The sequence below is a fragment of the Cynoglossus semilaevis genome, chromosome 5, assembly GCF_000523025.1.
Source record: "Cynoglossus semilaevis isolate Cse_v1.0 chromosome 5, Cse_v1.0, whole genome shotgun sequence".
In the NCBI taxonomy this organism is placed as follows: domain Eukaryota; kingdom Metazoa; phylum Chordata; class Actinopteri; order Pleuronectiformes; family Cynoglossidae; genus Cynoglossus; species Cynoglossus semilaevis.
In genome coordinates this window covers 17,080,233-17,099,188 of record NC_024311.1, presented here as the reverse complement: position 1 = coordinate 17,099,188, position 18,956 = coordinate 17,080,233, and the positions used below count along the sequence as shown (strand labels likewise).

Below are 18,956 nucleotides of genomic sequence, written 5' to 3'. Positions count from 1 at the left end.
AGAGTAACAGGAGATTGTAATGCGGTGCCAGGGCAGAGTGAAGCGGAGGCAACATTGGGTTCAAGTGTCTCGGTTGACAATAGGAACAAGAAGAGAGGAAGTAAGTAAAGACAGAGGTGAGGATCAAATGGTAGAAACTGAAAGAGGAGAACGAGCTCCTGTAGGACGGTGAAGGTAATGACGGGAAACGACGAGGTGTTTGGTGTGACCTCAGGGTCAGAGAAAAGAGAACAAGAATTGTTGGTGGAATGAGGAAGTACAGGTGAGTGTTCAGAGGAAGGAGGCTGCAAACAACACATGAGATTCAGACAGATAACGGGTATGAATGAGAGTGGGGTGAGGCCAGAAGTATGAAGACGAGAGGCGACAAAAAAAAAAAAAACTCCACGTAGATCGAATTGTGTAGAAAAAAACAACAACAGCAAAACACATTTTCGTTACCTGTCACTAAGGGACAGTTCTTCCAGTAATCTCAGTTGTACTGAACAGGTTTCACCTCAAATTTAACTTCAAGGTGGCGATTGCTCTTTATATTATGTATCATAAATTTGTCAAACAGCTGTGTCTGTTGTTGTGCCAGGTTCCTGCAGCAGAGAACTAACCAGAGGAGACCTTTACGTCGTCTGGTGAGCCCTTTGCTGCCGGGACTATTCCAGTCCCAGCACTTGTACACAGTGTGTCCATGTCAGGAATGAACAATGCCACGCAGCCGTACTGCTGATCAGCCGCTCCTTTCACACGGACATGAAATCCTTTTAGAAGAGACTGTGAGGGACGTTCAGTCCCAGGAACTCCAGTGCCGTGGTTGCACAATTAACAGGTTTGGTCTTTTGGTTTTGGATTTTGTTTTGCTTTTAATCAAATGTGAAACTGACCATTAGCTGTTGGACATCTTGGATATTAGAGGCTCATCTCGTCCTAATCAGATCAGACAGACAAAAAAAAAAAGAAGAAATATGGGTTACAGTAAGAATAAAGGAGAAAAAATTCAGAGGTAATGAACACTCTCTGTGTGAACTGTAATTAATGCCTTGTTCTCAGATGGCTTTATATTTAGCTGCCGTCCAAGTGAGAGACAATTAAGCTGAACACTAGCAGGTTCAGCACCTCTGAATAAATGTGCCGGCAGTCAATCTGAATTGTATTGCAAAAAAAACCACTCAGCGCCGTGGGAGTGAACACAATGGTGAGGACACAAGCTGTTGGACACAAAGGGTCAGAACAGATGCCCCGAAACTCAGAGCCGTGATGGGTCTGAGTGGGATTGCATGGAAGAGGAAAAAACAAACTTTTGTTGTCCTCTCTGAATAGCGAATCATTTGAAAACCTAAAAAAGTGCTATCGCTGTCTCTGTGTGTGTGTGTGTGTGTGTGTGATGGCATTTAGCTCGTGTTAGGGATGAATAGCTTGTTGGATAATACAGCAAAATCGGCTGTTACTCCAAATAAAAGGGAGTTCTCGATAAGGGGATTTATATGAAATTCTCATTAGCCACAGATGAGGATCTCAGTGGTAAAGGCTAAATCGAATAATAACATGGCCATTAGTTGTGATCAGCAGCACCATTTGTGTAAGAATAAAAGGCCTTTTTCCAACTCAGTAATTTAGCTCATTATAGCAATTAGTTACATCATCTATTAAACATCTTTTTTTTATGCCTACTATTCTCTCCTTTGTCAAAGTTGCGGCGCCTGTTGAATATAGGAACAGCCGGTTGTTGTGCCAAACACCGGGACAAAGGATTTACACAAACTAATCTAGTCCACATGTAAATGTGTGCTTTGGCGAGCAGCTGTAGCAGGGTGGTTTAGAACATGGCATCAGCCCAACACTGGCCTGGAAACTGGATCACATGTCAGATGGTTATATTCAAAATTAAATGTATTGATTACATTTAAGAAACAAAACAACCACTGTATCCATAATTATAAGATGGGGGTTTCTATTTACGAAAACAAATGGCTGCACGAAACCCTTTCAGAAAGTTCAAACGACATACTGTAACTCAGTGTTTCCAAAACCTTTTTTTTTTCTGGGGGCCCATATTTTAAAAGTCACAAAACTTCGCGACCCAAGTGGATAGACATTTTTCATAAACTCCTGGGAAACATGATGCGAGATAACCCAAAAAAAAAACTCTTGCGACCCAGTCTTTGGGAAACAATGCTGTAATTAATGAGATGTGATTTCATAATAGTAAAACCTGACGGCATCAAAGCATTGCTAAATTTAGTAGCTCATATTATCATTAAGTCATGTGACAAACGAGCCTCGAATTTGAAAAATGCTTAAAATATTATTTTTTTATTTTTTTCTCCTCACTCTGGACACATCTTTTAGTTAGAATATTATTTTTCACAAAATAAATCAGACCTTGTAACTCTACCCAGTTATTTTTAATGACCTAAAAAATGTAATCTATCATTTCGTGCTTTCATGTTTCAACTTTTTGTTTCAACCAATATTCAATATCCTTAGTTTCTATATGAATGAATAACAATAATTTCGAAACAAAGCACCTTTTTTCATTTCCTAAAAATTTTTCGTGAAATGTTTCTGCTTCACACATATCTATGTCAAACTAAGGGGAATACTAGAGTGTGGAAACAATAGTCTGGTGTCAAATTACAATAAAGAAGCCATTTTTATTTACTATTATTATTTTCACTACTGAAAAGAGTAACTTCCTGCAGGTGGACACACCCACTCCAGATCCAACTTAAATCAGCCCGTCAGCATAAGCAGCAAGATCACGATGTTAATGAGGCTACATTCTGCAGACGTGTCTGCACATAACCAAACCAAGTAAAGGTCAGACGAGGACACAGAGTCGCACAGATGACAGGGAACAAGTTGCTGATGCAAGATTACAAACACCGCTCTACATGTTCAAAATAAAACAGGAAGCACTTGTGTCACACTGCAGAAAATAGAAAACAGAATTTAAATGAGAGTTTCGAGCCCTTTCTCCTTTCTCTGTTTTTGTTTTCGTTTTTTTTGGGGCCAGCCCTTGTATCATATCGTGGGAGGGGACTCCAGGGGCTGGTGGTAAATTGTAGGAACAGGGATTGCAACATCAGTAAGGCAGCAACCAATTGGAAATGCTGACACAAGAGCAGAGAAAACAAGGAATGAGAAAAGAAGAAAAAAAAAGTACTTACATTATGTAATATGAGCAGCGTAAATCCACTGTACAAGAACTGTTGGCGGGTAACTGGGTGGAACCAGAAGGAGATTGTCAGTCAAGCTCGAGCACATTCCTCCAACAATACTAATAGAATATCAAGCTTCCCACCCTTTCTCTGGAAGCACACTCATTTTTAGCAGCTAAAGTATGACAAACTACCACATCAAACACTGCTAAAATACCGCATTATCCCAATAATTAGGTACAGAAGAAGGAATGGCCTGAAGGGTTTGACGCAGAGGACAAATGATGTTGTTTATAAATGTGTGTTTAGACACAAGGACAATAAAGGAGATTATTCTTTGTCTAATGTTTTGATAAAGGTTCCTTTCTACACTTGTACTTTTACATATTGTACCTTTATTCGGATTACTTCAATGCTAAAAGTATCCAACAGAGCAGTGATTCCTAACTGTTAAGCAACAGCACGTGTTCCACAATAGACAAATTTACAGTTTTCACAGCACACCAGTAAACGTATATGTAATGAAATGAATCAGTGTGAAAACTAGGCCTGTTTAGTTGAACACGGCGCTCATGCACAGGAATTGAAGAAATACAAGATCTTCTTCGACAGCTCTGAATGAAAACAAATAATAGTTTTAAACCAATTTAGTCATATATGATTATTGAACACTACACCGTGGTAGAAAATCAACTCGACAAAAGACGAGGAGAAAAAAACAAAACAAAAATGTATGCATCCTAGCTAACACTGGTTACATCCGCAAGCTACAACATCTGATTCCAAAGTCTAGAAAGTCACTAAATCTGGCAACTTTTACAGTATTGAGAGATAATTGTGATTGTGTGTCTGAGTTTACCTGTTTATGTCCTTTCTAATTCACTGTGTATGTATGGTTAATGACTAAAAACCAGTAAGTTGTGAGAGCCAGTCCTCAACATCGTGTACGCCGACTATTTGGGATAATTACGGTAGAATTCAACCATTATTTAGATTAAATTACACTCTATATAATGACCATTAGGGCACAGAAAATGAGCATAACAGACTTCAGAGGGCGAACAGAAAAATCATACCCTGGCCATTTGTCATAATAGGGCTGTATCCACTGATGAATGTATGAATAGAGTAATTCAGTCCAGTAATTTAGATAGTTACGGTAATTAGTGAAATGGGCAAAAGATCTTTGTATTCAGTATAATGGCTTCGGCTTTTTGGGTTTCAAAAGTTTGGACATTTAGAGTCTGGTTGTGACACACTGGATACAACAGGGTTTTTTTTTTTCATAACCTAAAACACTGTGGTGGGGGTTTGATATCCAGATCCAAATGTAGACATGCAAGTGTTTGTTTGACTTCCCAAAAAAATGCTCATAGTGGCTGTGTCAGCAGAATGTGACTGGGTGTGACTCCAAGACCTGAGTGGATCAGCACTGTAGCAAACTCCAAACTCACTCTAAAAACATCCATTCATCCGCGGTCCATCACCGTGAAGTGCAAGAAAAATAAAATGAACACTTACCTTTTTATTAACATAACTTAAAAAAAAGAGAAAAGAGTGACATTAACATTGTTTGAACAACTCTACTTACAACTGCTGTCTTACAGTCTGAAGAGAAACACATCTCAGCAGTATGTACATTATATGTACAGAACAGACAGAATGGAGTCAGAGATGGTTATCTGTGCATTTCCTACATAACAGACAACACGTAACAGCAGGCCTCGTTATGACTCATCTTGCCCCCAAGGGCAGCAGTGGTACAGTTGTGCCCTGCACTGTCAGCTCAGATTAGAATCCTTGTACAAAAACGCCAAATAACCGTCACAGTCTTTCTGCTATTTTTACTTTTGCAAAATAAACACGTAGTTGAGTCCCCTTTTGCATACTTGTGTATAAATATTACCTCTCAGCTCCTCTGTTGTGACTGGAGTCACAATAAAAAGCTTGGTAGCTATGGTTACCATGCAACCACCCGCCCAACCCCCCACTGACGTTTTTTTTTACCTTACAAAGAGGGAGGAGCCAAACACAGTCTCTGAAAGTAGGGCTCCACAGGAAGTCAGGTCTATCTATAGTACATCAGCACAACAGAGCCAAACCACCAGTTGTGTGAAATTAACCAGAAACTCGGGGGCAGAATGGCTGCCTTGCTGTCTTGCACCAACACCCTCCTCTTCCTCCTCTCTGTGCAGTTCCATCTGCAGCATCTCTACAGGAGCCTGACGCAGAACGATTGGGATTGATCTGACGGTTGTGTGGGTAGCGTTCTTGTTGTTGCACTGAGGAAAACACTTCCTGCCTGTTAGCAGATGGGATGAGGATGTGTTGCACAGCGAAGTCGGGAAGGCAAACGTGCTCGAAACACACCATCTCAGATCTTCAGTCCTTGAGAGAGCAGCGAAAGCAAGCACAAACCAACCAACCCGGCTACGTCCCCGCAGCTTTCATTCAGATGTACAGAGAGCCATCCGCAGGTCCCACATAACCAACCCCAATCAAAAGAACATCGATCAAAGTCCAAATACCCAGGCCCCCGAAGCTGAACAGCTTGCCCAGACCCTCTCTCCACTGGCCCAGATAAAAACGATCTGCACCAAAACCCCCACGTGTAATGCTACAGACAGAGAGTGAAGAGAAAAAAAAAAAGAAAGAAAGACAAGCCAGAGATCATTGAAGCAAATAATAACATCAACAGAAAAAAAGTCAATGCTACAGACAGAGAGTGAGGAGGAAAAAAAAAGAAAGAAAGACAAGCCAGAGATCATTGAAGCAAATAATAACATCAACAGAAATAGTAGGTTTTTTTTTTTTACTTCAGTGGTGCCAGGTTTACCTGAGGGCTAATGCTGTCGACCATTTGTATCCTCCAGTCCAATCACAAAATAATCGTTTTGAAAAACGTCTTTTACCTATAAAATGAGGAAGACTTAATTAAAATCAAATCATTTACAGAACTTTAACGAGGCAAATTCAGGTAAGGACAGAGCTGAAAAGTCGTCAGAATGTGTGTGTGTGGTGAACCGGTGGTCTCACCTAAACAGTGTACATGATCTAACACGTCACAGGTGGCATTGTAGCGCTTGCGTGGGCAGGACACTGTCATACAGTTGGTGGAATTTGAGCAGCGATACTGAGAGGGATCCAGCTGCCAGCAGAACTGACAGGTGATGGAGAGAGAGAAGTTGGTTTGTTGTTGTCCCGACTCTCCCTGTACAAAACACAAAAAACAACAAAAATAACCACAAAGTTACTTTAGAGATAACAACAAGGCCTAATTACTAAAATGTTAAGTAAGTATGATTAAGTATGCTTCTGTTTTTATAATCTAACCCAGTGGTTCTCAAACTATGGTACGTGTACCACCAGTGGTACTTGTGGAAAATTCATAGTTTTTACATTTACATTTTCAACTGAATAAATGTAAAACACACCATGCACAATTAATACAACATTCAAACATAAACATCTTTATAAACATTTATAAACATCTCTCTTGAGTATAAAAAGTTTGAGAACCACTGACCTAAGCTATACTTTAAGAATAGAATTGGTGTCTTAAATCTAGAGCTGCTAATTGATGGAAAACACACATAACCACAATTATTTTAGACAATATTTAAATATTGAAAATACTGGAAACACATAGCAATTTCTTTTTATTTTCTGTTGAACTCTCCCTTCAAAGAAATGAAAGTTTAACATTCATTTACTGAAGAAAGAACAACAAAACCAAAACAAAACAAACAAGAGTAAAAGTTTAACATTCATTTACTGAAGAAAAAACAACAAAACCAAAACAAACAAGAGTTTATAACATTCCACATCTACTCACTATGCAGTGAACTCCTCTTTTGGTTTTACAGGTGAAAGATGCTGTTCTCCCGTAGGTGCAGTTGTAATGGTAGCTGCACTCCACACAGTCAGCAGGCAGACGACTACACAAACCCCCACTTGGACACTTTAAAGTGTAGTTCTCGTCATCCACAGGAGACACTGCAAAACAGCAATTGTCACATTATGGGAAAGCTGGGATCTCTTTTCATCCTCTAACACTTCATCATTTTCACTTTTTGTGGCGGCGCAGTACAACCTGAACCGTCGGCCTGTCTAATAAAGAGGCACACATGTAGACAATCATTCACACACTACCACTCCACAAAACTGTACATTTTCAGATAAATACAAATGTTATGTAATCATAGCTGAGGAGAAATTGAACTTTTATTTTCATATGCAAGTCAAAATGCGTAGCAAAAATGTAAATGTCTTGCTAAATTCGGAGGAAGGCACAGCGGGTGACCGACACTTTGTCCCCAACAAGCAGAACATGAAAACACTTTGTCGGCCATTTACTCCTGATTGCTGAAGTTAGCTGATTTCCATAGCAGCCAGAGAAAAGTGTTGCAGCTAAAACAAATCCAAAAGTGCAGATAAGAGTACAAAGTAGGCCTGTGAGAAATTTGTTTATCACTGTTAGTGATGTAGGCTTATCATGTTATACCAACATGTGTGTGTTTACCTGGTGATGCAGCAGGCACCACTGGGCTGGTGATGACAGGTCCATGCTGGGCATCTTTGGCGTAACGAGGATCCTGGTCTATGTGAGGTGAGCTCATGTACCCTGGAACAAAGAAAAAAATTATAATTACAGTTTATTTCTTTAACCATTGTTATGCCTCTGGCTGACATCCTTATGTTGACATTAGTTTTATAAACTAAATGCTAAATTCTTCTTTCTTTTGCTAGTAACATCACGATAGAACACCTGTCTACAAAATGTACATATAGCATCACATTATAAGAAAAGAGAAATGCATTATTAACCACATTAAAATAAGTGTAAATGAGTTGATCCATCAATGACAACAAAGCCAACAAAGTCTTCAAAAAACATTTAGGATGAGAGTCTGAAAATATCTTGGAATCCAGTACTGGCAAGTTTAGCTGTGGATAAACAGGTAATATTACAGAAGAGAGAAAAAATACTTTAATATCTAGAGAAAATATTTAATTTAAAGGATAAGCAAAGTTTTGAGGATGAACTTCATTTTGTGTTGAGGATTTGAGGTTGGGATAAATGAATATTCATTTACCAATACCATGTCATTATGGACATCTTTTTTGTTAGTGGTTTGATTTTCAAAAAGCAAAAATACAAAACGTAGTCCATACAAAAAGCACAGAGAATTATGTTAATCGACTGTTTTTAATACCTCAAGTATAACAGTGGCTGGTTGGTTGAAAAAACAATTCCAATTGGCTCCTTTATTTTTTAAGTTACTGTATTAACGGATCGATTATTTTAAATTATATATTAATATTTTACAGGCATTCAGTGCAGTACATATTTCCATTACCAACTAGCCCCAGCTTATGTTAGCTTTAGCTCGCTAGCTAACCAGGTAATGCTAACAGAGTATGGACAGAGGCTCAAACGTAGGATAACTAACGGGTCAGCTGAATCAAAGGTATCTCTGTCACGTTGTACATACCACTGACACACTGTAGGAGCAGGTCCATAAACAGTAGGCTGACAATTCCATAGGTTTTGACGCATCGTCCTCTGTCCGGTCTCCATATGTGACAGCTAGTAGCCATTGTTGCAGCACGATGGTGCATTCAGGTCGGGTAGGAAAATACTAAATCAGTGGTCTATTTCAGTGGCTTGCGCTTTAACAAACGATGACTTAAAATGTGCCCATGTTTTAAAATAATCTTGTGATACGAGGCAATTATATATCAATTATAATTGATTATAATTATATATATAATTATATATATTGTATATAGGGGACAGTGTTCTTTCCTGGGTAGTATTTCTAAAAAAAAAAGTCTAATTGAAGGTACACAGTGGATGAAAGATTTGTACTCTTGCCTGCAGGACCACAGGTTTGATCCCTGATGGTTATTAATGGTGTTTTGTATGTTTCCCTGAGTGTATACTGTACTGTATGTTCAAAACATACCTGGGTCCACCTAAACAGTAAGAAATTTAAGTTTTTAAAAGGCATACATTTTACTGTAAAATGAGTTAGTTAGCAGTAAATGGCGGAGTCAGTAGAATCTTCTAAATGTCATCCTCTAAGTCTAGTTAATAGACCTCTTCTTGAAGGTGTCTGAAATTAACATAAGTATTTTGGGATTGAGTAAATAAATTATGTTGCTTTTGATACTAAAATAAAAGTTTACTCAAATTCACAACTTCCACCTCAACTACAGGTCACGTCAAACCCAAGACTAAATGAAACCATTTTAAATTTTACAGCCCAGCACTGTGTTATTAAGTTGTTCACTGATGACACATTGTGTTGCAAAGGATGTGGTCAGTCACTGCCACTGTGAACGTTCAATTTCCAATTATTGTTGTATTTACTTCTTTGAATACTAATAGTTAACCTTCTATTATGTCCATTTTTCATGCTGTTTTGAAGTGCATGTTATTTCATTGATTACAAATTCCTGGAACGACTGCATGAAAGAGCCTAAAATGAACCTGCTGTGCTTTTTAATAAAAATTAAATACATTGAACTGCATAGAGAAAACATGAAAAAACCCACTTGCAGATGATATTTTAATGGCAGACATCAAAACTTAAACACTTCCCAAAACTTCCTTCATCCCTGCGTGTGGAAGACCTCCCTGTTTTTCTGCACCACACTTTCACAGCATCACTGTCACTGATACAACATTCTTTGCATTCTGTTTTTTGTTTTGTTTTTGTTCTCACTAAAACTCTTCCTCTGCGTTTCGACAGCGGGAGTCCTTGAGCAGGGTCAGGCGAGCCAGCACCTCAGCCACCGACAGTTCTCCGTGGACTTTGTTGTCCCTCGTGCGAACGTTGACACTGTTCGTCAGCTTCTCCTTCTCTCCCACCACTGCCAAAAAACACAAAAGGACAGCAGTTTCACAGGAGTAAACAGTTACCATAACACATTGTTGGCACATTCGCCAAGACTCTGCTAATTTTAGCCACAGTATTGTTACGGCGCCTGAAGTACATCTGCTGAATCGTCAACAAATAATACATTAAAAAAAAAAAAAAATCTGTTCAGCTGGCTGTGTTGACTGTATAGAAACTAAAATATTGGTATTTAATTCCATTTGGTTTATATAATATGTTGTTAATGAGAAGAAAATAAGCATAAAACACTAACCAAGAATGAAATTATATTGTGCCAACTGGGCATTTCGGATTTTCTTGTTCAGAAGGCAGCTGGAGTCCAGGTCAGCGTCTGTCATGAAACCAGCTTCTGTGAACTGCTTACACACCTGAAACACACACACAAAAAAACAGTCACTCGTAAAGTTCCTGTCTATGTAAATAATTGAGGAAAAACTGACACGGCAGAAACTACACTTTACCCGCTTTGCATAATCCTCACAGGACGGATTGACGGGAACCATCATCACCTGACGTGGAGACAACCACAGCGGCCTGCAGGGGGCGAGACATTAAAACTAAATATTTCCAAAGAAATAAAACAACCATAATCACACATTAAACCTCAGCTTGTAAATCATCAAAGATGAAAACAGTCCAGTCACCATTTCCCTGCGTAGTTCTCTGTTAGAATGGCAATCATCCTCTCCACTGAGCCCAAGATGGCACGGTGGATGATGACTGGTCTGGCTTTGTCATCTCCATCCTTCCTGTAAGACATCAATATTAGCATGACTACTAAGGGGCTCTTGTAAAATAATGCTCTTTAGAAAATACAGTTGAAGAGAGAAATAGGAAAGTTCAGTATCCTAAAAAAAAATCCCAGTTGGTTTTATGGATCTCCAACTTGTTACAAAGTATTTCTCAACATACAAGCTTTATGAAAAAACCCTGAGGTATTTTCTTTCTGCATATAAAAAAAATGGTTTCGTGATCATATCATTACGTAAACTGAATAATACGCTTTGCATTATGACATTTACATGTTGGAGATTGAAATGACAGTATTTCTAAAGACTCTTTTAAAAAGAAAAAAAAGAAGAAAAAAAAAAGCTTTTCCCACTTCCATCTCAGTTTAAGCAATTGTGCAGTTCAAGGTGTATTTATTTACTTGTATTGAATTTAGAATCAATACCAATTCGGTGCAATCAGTAGTAGAGTAATTTGTATAAAGATATTATCGTTAGCATAGCACTGCACTGAGAGATGCTAAAAATACACTCGTCGTGGCTCTCACTTTTGTTCATCGATTTGCATAAATAAAAACTCCTAAACACTCTGGACTAGAACATAATGTGGACACATACATACAGCACCCAGTTCCACTCAGTCACCCATACATTTACACTACGGTTCTTAAACTCAATAACTGCAGTTGTTCTATATAAATACGCTGAGCAGTTTTTTTCTTCATGAATAAGCTTTTATATTTTCACTTCTCATAATCACTGCTGAGAACTTTTTGTTCTCTCTTCCCCCCCCTACCCCCCCCCAAAAAAAGCACAATCACTGTAGAGAGCAGACACAGCGGTCAGTTTAAAGGATTCCTTCTCGTACGTTTAGCGGACTGAACTTCTGAACATTTTTGCATAATGCCATTCTTACTCACCCGACAAAGGTCAGGTCGAAGCGTATGGGCAGCTGGAAGTCCAGCTGAATAGTTGCACACTGGTGATACCGTCCAATCGCATCTTTGATCTTAATGTCAATCTGCAAAGGCACAGCAAGATTTAGAGCTATTACCAAAACCTATGTAAGGGAGTCAAGTGATTGAAAATTGCAATTTGACGGAAATAAATATGTTCTCACCTTAGGACCATAGAAGGCACCGTCTCCAGGGTTCAGTTTCCACGGCTCTCCAAACTCCTTCAGGCTGTTTTCCAGTTGCTGTCAAACGTGAATCATGGAATTTAAATTACGATTAAAATATTTGAAGCAGGCATTTCAGCCCCACCAATGGAGTATTAAGAGCATAACCAGAGTCCAGTCTGTATTTCACAGTCTTTATAATTTACATCATACAAAGGGAGCCCCTAGCAACTGGCCAAATCTAATGAGTGAACTCCAGCGACATGAAAGAGCTCAGACAACACAGGAGCAACAGGCCTTCAAGGAACTGTTATGACTCACACGACGAGAAGTCCACAGCATTTCATTTATTTTATTTACCCTCAATTTAGAAGCCAAGATTTTTGACAGTGTTTGAACAAATATTAGTTAAAAAAATATGTAAACTACAACATGGAGTTGTAACAACATTTATATTATTATTTATTTTTACCTCCTCAGCCTGGTTCCACACAGCAATGTCACCCAGGAACTTTTCTGGACGAGTGGAAAGATGAAGCTGGAACGAAAAGCCAAATACATCATAAACGCAGCGGAGGAAGTCCAGGCAGCCCTTCATCTCTGACTCTATCTGTAAAACAAAAAAAAAAAATCAAGACATAGGTATTAGTCAACATTAGACAAGGTGACAGAGCGATCTACAGCTTTCGCAAAAGAACCCGTGGTGCGATCACCTGGTCCATGGTACAGAAGATGTGAGCGTCATCCTGCTGGAAACGTCGGACTCTGGTGAGCCCGGTCAGAGTTCCTGACAACTCGTTTCGGTGGAGGACTCCAAAATCTGCGAGCCTCAGTGGCAGCTCCCTCCATGAGCGAGGCCTGTGGCTGAACATGAGGCTGAAGCAGAAGCACAGATGACATCAGTAAATGGGACTCTTATAAAATGAACTGCAAATTGCCGTTTACAGTGCACAAAAAATAAAAAATCTACCAGTGCCCGGGGCAGTTCATAGGCTTCAGAGCAAAGACATCGTCCTCCACAGGGAAGGAGAACATGTTGTCGCTGTAGTGCTGCCAGTGTCCAGACGTCTCCCACAGTTTACTGTTGTAGATATTGGGGGAGGCTACTTCCTGAAAGCCTCTGCGCCAGTATTCACTCTGCAAGACAAAAATATAGAATTCTTTTGGCTCATTCGTTCGAGGAGACGTTGGCCTGCAGTGATAACACGATGTTCAAAACTAACACATCTCTTTAAATTACAGCAAATGAAGTCATGTGATAACTATCTTGCACCATCTCTGTGCACTAGTTTTCTTGGCAACGACTGTTGTGTCAGTGTCTGCTGTGAAAGTCTTCAAGATGTCAAATACGTCAAACAGCCATGTTTCTGTGCATTCACTTCCCATGGTTTAGTTTACATTAGTAAATATGATAAACTACGTTAACCCTATGGTGTTAATAACACCGCCATGTTTCACCATCTGTAAGACTGAGCTCTCTGTATGGGGGATTTATAAAAAAAAAAAAAAAATACTTTGTCATAGATTTGAATTGTATGGGGAAACAAAACTTCTAACAACATCTAGTATTTCACTTACATAAGCAACGATCAAAGATTTTTTTATTTTATTTCCCTTTAATTTTCAACTGCACTGATCTGCTCTGGTCAGAGCTGAAGCTGAATACTGATGCTGTGAAAGACAATGTCTGTGTAGGTGCTCAGTCGTGCAGGTTCTCTTATCCAAAAATAGTTACATCGAGGGCAACTGGACGGAGGAGGGGTTTCTTGAAGACGTTTGACGTCTCATCCAAGAGGCTTCGTCAGTTCTTGAATGAGAGGTGAAACGTCTTCAAGACACCTACTCCGTCCAGCGCATGCCAATGATTTTAAACCATTAGTATGATGAAGGTAAACATGGTTCTGTCATCGTACCCTGATGAAGTCAGTGAGAGTGTTGTAGATGTAGGCACCACGTGGCATGAAAAAGCAACTGCCTGGACTCAGGTCGTGGAAGAAGAACAGCTCCTGGTCCTGTGAAACAGACAGAAAGAGAGGGAGACAATTCTCTGTGTGAGAAAATCTGTTTGATCTCTACAGAATGTAATTAAAACACAAGGGTTTTAATAAGATGTCTCCTCACATGCTTGACGTAATTTTATTGCATTATTTTTAAAACGGTTATTCAAACATTTAGTTGAAAATGAAGTTGAAAACGATCTGGCTGGAAAAAAAACAAAAAAACAACTTTCTACCTTACTTTATAACTGTATAATTTCGTAATCGTCAATCTTTTCTGAAGTGCAGTTGCAGACCACACTGTGCATGAGAAGAGGTCGTTCAAACTACACAGCTCCATCTTTAGGAGAACATGGTGATTTTTTTTTTTCCACCTCCCTGAAACTGGCATTGACAGCAATATAACTCGCTCCTTGCATTTAATAAGGAGTCATGTTGTAATCAGTGGTGATTGAGGTGCTGCCGTCTGCATCTCCCATGCTGTTGAACCAGCTGGGGCTCTCAGATGACTCACAGTGAGTGGAGGGTGCGTAAACACGGGAACACAGTGCCCCCCGCTGGCTAAATGCGGCAAGCAACGATATACAGCATGACGATGCGGTTTTTAATGATTGCATGTGGGACTTTATTTATGGTCATGTTAAATGAGTTCAGACTTGAATCCAGTCCAACTCAGTTGTTGGAGTTTTCTTGTCACCACAGCAACACAAACAGACGTGACTTTCAGCCTCAGCCATTGAGAAGAAGAAAAAGGGAAACGAGATCCTGTATCTCCTGAAGTGGTTGCAAAATACTTGTGTTTAAATTTGGAGTTGATGTTATTTTAAAACAAAGCCTATTTTTTTCTTCAGCGTTGGATTCATGGCACAGGAGAAGAAAAGGTCACCTGATGTAGTTTGCCTTCAGCAAATATAAATCAAAACACGTTTGGTTTTTTTTCTGGTTATGAACATGTTTGACTGAATACGGTGACTCACTTTTCCAATCTTGCGATGGTCCCTGTTCTTGGCCTCCTCCTGAAAACGTTCCCACTCCTTGAGCATCTTTGAGTCGGGGAAAGAAATCCCATAGATTCTCTGTAATGTTTCCATGTCAGAGCGACCCTCCCAGTAGGTGGACGAGTTCTGAAGAATTGTTTCAAATTGAAGAAAAAAAACCTATAAATATTCCAATTTTAAGCTAAAAATTATAATTAGATCATATTAAAAAACTTCAACATACCTTGTAAATCTTCATGGATTTGATTTTTCCCGTGTGTCTCACGTGGGGACCTCTACATAGATCAATCAAGGGGCCACATCTGTACAGAAGCACAGAGCCATAAGGCAGTGAGCTTCATGTTGTTCAGTTAAAACAAATCTCTCAAATACAGAACATCTTCTGACAAACAGACCTGTAGACGGTGGTGGTCGGGGTCGTGACTTTCTCTTTCAGGATGCGACACTTGAACTCATTGTACTGAATGAAATATTGGGGAAAATTAGAAGATTAGAAGTACATTGGGTTATCATTTCTGTTTGAAAAATTATCCTCTGGGAGTTTTTTTTTTTTTTTACCTTAAACATTTTCAGCAACGTCTCCTTGCTGATCTCAAGTCTCTCAAACGGCTGTTTTTCTTTCACCACGGCCTTACAGAGCGTCTCCAGGTCCGCAAACTCAGTGCTGGACACTCCCCTAGGATCAGATTCCACCTTTAAACAAACCCTTTTAGATTCCACTTTTTAACAAACCCTTTTACTGACGTTATGATTCCACTTTTTAACAAACCCTTTTACCGACGTTATCTGACAACAATTTGTAAAAACTTTTAAAGAAAAATAAGCTCTTCTTTAAACTGTATGACCTCTATAGGTCAGCTTCTCTTCTTACTTCTGTCCATCCAGGAACATGTCGTAGTAGAATCCATTCTCTATTGGAGGTCCATAACATAAACAACCTCCGTAGAAACGTTCCATTGCCTCACCCAGAATGTGAGCACTTGAGTGCCAATAAACCTGAACAAGACACATTTTAAATGGATTAATGTATTAATAAAGATCACTGATTTGACTGTAAACTAGTAAAAGTATTTGTAAATAAAAGTTCAGTAAACCCACTGCCTGAGCATCATCATTGTCAAAACGCAAGATCTCAAGAGAGCAGTCCTGTTCCAGAGGTCTGTCCAGGTCCCAGAGTTCACCGTTGACCCGTGAAATCACAGCATTGTCAGCTAGACCTTGGCTGAAAGACAAGTGGACCCAAAGTTTCTTAGCATTGCTGAGATCTAAAGGTCAAATAAATAAATTGTTTTTGTTCACAACATCCCTGTGGTGTAGGTGGACACTACATGTCTAACTGACCTGATTCCACAAGCACACTGGTACGGTGTTGTGACCCAGGCTTTGCCTGCCAGCTTTTGGCCATCGGGCAACTCCACAGTGATGGACTTTCCATTTGCAGCCTTTTTTGCCAGCAGGGCGTCGCTCTCTCTCTTCAGCTCCTCATAGAGACTAAGGCGTTCAGGTATGTAGGCAGGCCAGGGTTTCAGCTGTGGTTGAACAAAAAATTATATAGTGTTGCTTTTAACATATATACGATATAATAATACAACGTTTATATATTATATAAATAATACAATAAACTAATAAATAGCTTAACAATGTCACGGTTTTATACCTCTTTCAAACCACTGTCTCCTTGGACCTTTTCTTGCTTCTTCTCCTTCTTGTTCCTCTCACCAGATTTGTTATCAGTGGCTGCAACCTGTGAACAAGTGGGAAGAGCCACATCACACACATGCTGTTACACACACGGGGGCACAAAGCTATTTTAAGAAGTGGCGTTATATCTTGACAGTGTAATAGACCAGGGTCAGCTACTCACGACGGTGGCGTAACTAACATTCAAACGGAGGCTGCATTCACTGTTCATGACTTTACCTTGTTTTTATCCGGTCGGTTGACTGTCTGTTTCTCTTTGCTGCTGTTCTCCACAGATCTGTCAGACACCGCTCCTTGACGCCTCTTGCCTTTCGCCCCCTCAAGCTCCAGCTCCGCCTGCAGACTCCGGCGGAGGTGCACTAGCCGGTACCTGAGCTTCTCGTTCTCCGTTCGCAAGTTCTCCAGCTCTGGGGAAACCGGCGCATCTGCGCAGAAGGTCGGGCCATTGCTCAGTCCATCTCGGAGGGCGGAGATTTCCTTGGTGAGGAGCCGAATTTGGTCTTCTTGCGCCGCCAAACGTGCTGCCAAGCGCTCGGCCATCTTTAAATAGAGAAGAAGACCCCTGAACAGCTAACTTCCGGTGAGGGTGTGCAGATAGTAACGGTCCCCACTACACAAATTACATCTTGTTAAATGTCAGGTTTATAAAAACAATATATATTAAAAAACAGTTTTTTATCACTGCACTTTAAATTGTTTTATTACACAACTATTTAAATTGCAGTGATCACCAATGAACCACATGAACGTTAATCGCACGTTAAGGTATAAATGGGGAACAACATATGTTATCATATGTTAAAAATAAAAAAAGTGCATTTGTTTCTTTAATTTGCACCTGTCGTTATTTAAGGTCGACATGAGCAAATTTTGAAAAGCGTGATTTAAAAAGAAAAAAAAAGTCAAGGTTAAAATTTCTTGTCGTTCGAATCTATTTACGGTTGTTAGGGCAACAACCAATCAGAACGCATGACAATTTGTGACGTCGAAAGTTCTTACTTGTCAGTTCACGTTCTCAAAGCCACTACCATGGCAGGTGTTGGGAAAGTACTACAGTTTTTCTCCAGAGTGTTGGTTACCGATCTCAGTGATACAGTCATCGTGAATTATATTGAATGCTGAAGAGGATCGACGCATTTACAGTATCTATTTATTCATATCAAAACGGATTCCTGAGCTTTCAAATATTGTAGTGACGGGTTATTAACGCCAGGGGGCAGTGGCATGTTTTCCTATCATCTGCATTACAGCCTATAGCTGTAAACACTGCTCGTTCATTCATGTGCTCAGGATCTGTTAGCTGACGCTGCAGGTAAACAAATAGAACACAGACCAACTATGACATGTTTACACCACATCTCTGACGATTCTATTTACGTGTCTAGTTTACATGTGACCTGAACGGACGCTGCGTAAATTTAATTTTTGTAAGTTTACAGTACATGTTGCACATCACTTGCTAGCTAGTCGCTAGGTAACGTTCGCCAAACTCGACTCAGTAACTTGTCCATTTAAATCTCACTTACTCGTTTCTACGATACTTCAGTTGTTACAGCGAGAATTAAAGAGGTGAACAGACCTGCTGACATTCGGCGTCAATCGGGATAACCGAGGAGACTGTTTACTCTATTATTCAGAGCCACTGTGGTAATAACTTCCCGTCTTTTAGGTTTAACGTCTGTACTACGTGTCTCCCACAAATTCACGTCCTACGGATCGCAGTTCGCAATTCTAACATATTTCATTTGATTATTTTTCTATTTTCTTATCAGTATATACTGGTCGTATCACAAAGTATCATAGTTTCATAGTTAATTTACGTATACATTGATTGCTTACATTGCAGCCCCCCACAGCTTGGGACAATTTGATGTTGCCGTTGTCAGAATGGCCTCAGGTTCGAGCTTTGCCCCTCCAAAGTTGGCGGATTTTATCCTGACTGAGCGGCTGGGCAGTGGTACCTATGCTACAGTCTACAAAGCCTACAGGAAGGTAAACGTGTATTTAGATGATCCACAAAGTAAATCACAAAACACAAATATCCATATGTCAACAATCTGTGCCCTAAACACATATCACACACTTTATTGTTAGAGTTAATGATAATGAACCAACATTAACAGCAAGTAACTGGGTTTTTTAGTGTTAGGAAAAAAATGAATGTGCTTTTTACAAAGACTAACGCTCATTAACAGCAAGTAACTGGGTTTTTTAATGTTAGGAAAAACAAGTGCTTTTTACAAAGACTAACGCAATAACTTGTCCTTGTATTTTTGCAGTCGTTATCACATGCAGGAACTGATAGTATTTAAGTTGATTACTGTGGTTTATAGAGCTAATAGAGTTAATACATCT

General features: G+C 39.6%; 3 protein-coding genes across 3 annotated transcripts in view; 1 reads left to right on the top strand and 2 right to left on the bottom strand.

Annotated features, from left to right (window-relative positions):
* Positions 1 to 4,664: 4,664 nt before the first annotated feature.
* tm2d3 (TM2 domain containing 3) lies at positions 4,665 to 8,804 on the bottom strand. Its single transcript, XM_008310837.3, has 6 exons — positions 8,648 to 8,804; positions 7,675 to 7,776; positions 6,988 to 7,148; positions 6,189 to 6,363; positions 5,989 to 6,064; positions 4,665 to 5,769 (listed from the first exon to the last, which is right to left on the bottom strand). Exons 1-6 carry the CDS (start codon positions 8,772 to 8,774, stop codon positions 5,604 to 5,606), a joined length of 807 nt encoding a protein of 268 aa, XP_008309059.1. The 5' UTR covers positions 8,775 to 8,804; the 3' UTR covers positions 4,665 to 5,603.
* Positions 8,805 to 9,708: 904 nt separating this feature from the next.
* tars3 (threonyl-tRNA synthetase 3) lies at positions 9,709 to 18,502 on the bottom strand. The gene is made up of 20 exons (XM_008310833.3): positions 18,441 to 18,502; positions 16,821 to 17,141; positions 16,558 to 16,644; positions 16,242 to 16,429; positions 15,999 to 16,122; positions 15,772 to 15,896; positions 15,459 to 15,576; positions 15,296 to 15,360; positions 15,124 to 15,202; positions 14,880 to 15,026; positions 13,819 to 13,917; positions 12,876 to 13,042; positions 12,619 to 12,781; positions 12,378 to 12,515; positions 11,906 to 11,983; positions 11,706 to 11,806; positions 10,702 to 10,806; positions 10,519 to 10,591; positions 10,311 to 10,425; positions 9,709 to 10,031 (listed from the first exon to the last, which is right to left on the bottom strand). The coding sequence occupies exons 2-20, from the start codon at positions 17,139 to 17,141 to the stop codon at positions 9,883 to 9,885; spliced, it is 2,442 nt and encodes an 813-aa protein (XP_008309055.1). The 5' UTR covers positions 18,441 to 18,502; the 3' UTR covers positions 9,709 to 9,882.
* ulk3 (unc-51 like kinase 3) overlaps positions 17,643 to 18,956 on the top strand; it is a 10,689-nt gene continuing 9,375 nt past the window's right edge. Inside the window, exons 1-2 of the mRNA XM_008310836.3 lie at positions 17,643 to 17,913; positions 18,448 to 18,594. Coding sequence (XP_008309058.1) covers positions 18,489 to 18,594 — 106 coding nt within the window. The 5' untranslated portion in view covers positions 17,643 to 17,913; positions 18,448 to 18,488. The remainder of the gene's footprint in view (positions 17,914 to 18,447; positions 18,595 to 18,956) is intronic.

What these genes read in the sequence shown, in the direction of transcription:
- tars3 (XM_008310833.3), bottom strand. Translation starts at nt 17,141, where the DNA reads ATGGCCGAGCGCTTGGCAGCACGTTTGGCGGCGCAAGAAGACCAAATT. An exon ending in ATGTTCCTGGATGGACAGAA is followed by an intron (nt 15,577 to 15,771) that starts GTAAGAAGAGAA and finishes ATCTGATCCTAG; the next exon opens with GGGAGTGTCCAGCACTGAGT. An exon ending in ACAATATAATTTCATTCTTG is followed by an intron (nt 10,032 to 10,310) that starts GTTAGTGTTTTA and finishes GTTTTTTGGCAG; the next exon opens with TGGTGGGAGAGAAGGAGAAG.
- tm2d3 (XM_008310837.3), bottom strand. Translation starts at nt 8,774, where the DNA reads ATGCACCATCGTGCTGCAACAATGGCTACTAGCTGTCACATATGGAGA. An exon ending in GGTGCCTGCTGCATCACCAG is followed by an intron (nt 7,149 to 7,674) that starts GTAAACACACAC and finishes GCTGTTTTGCAG; the next exon opens with TGTCTCCTGTGGATGACGAG. An exon ending in TCGACAGCATTAGCCCTCAG is followed by an intron (nt 5,770 to 5,988) that starts GTAAACCTGGCA and finishes CTCTGTCTGTAG; the next exon opens with CATTACACGTGGGGGTTTTG.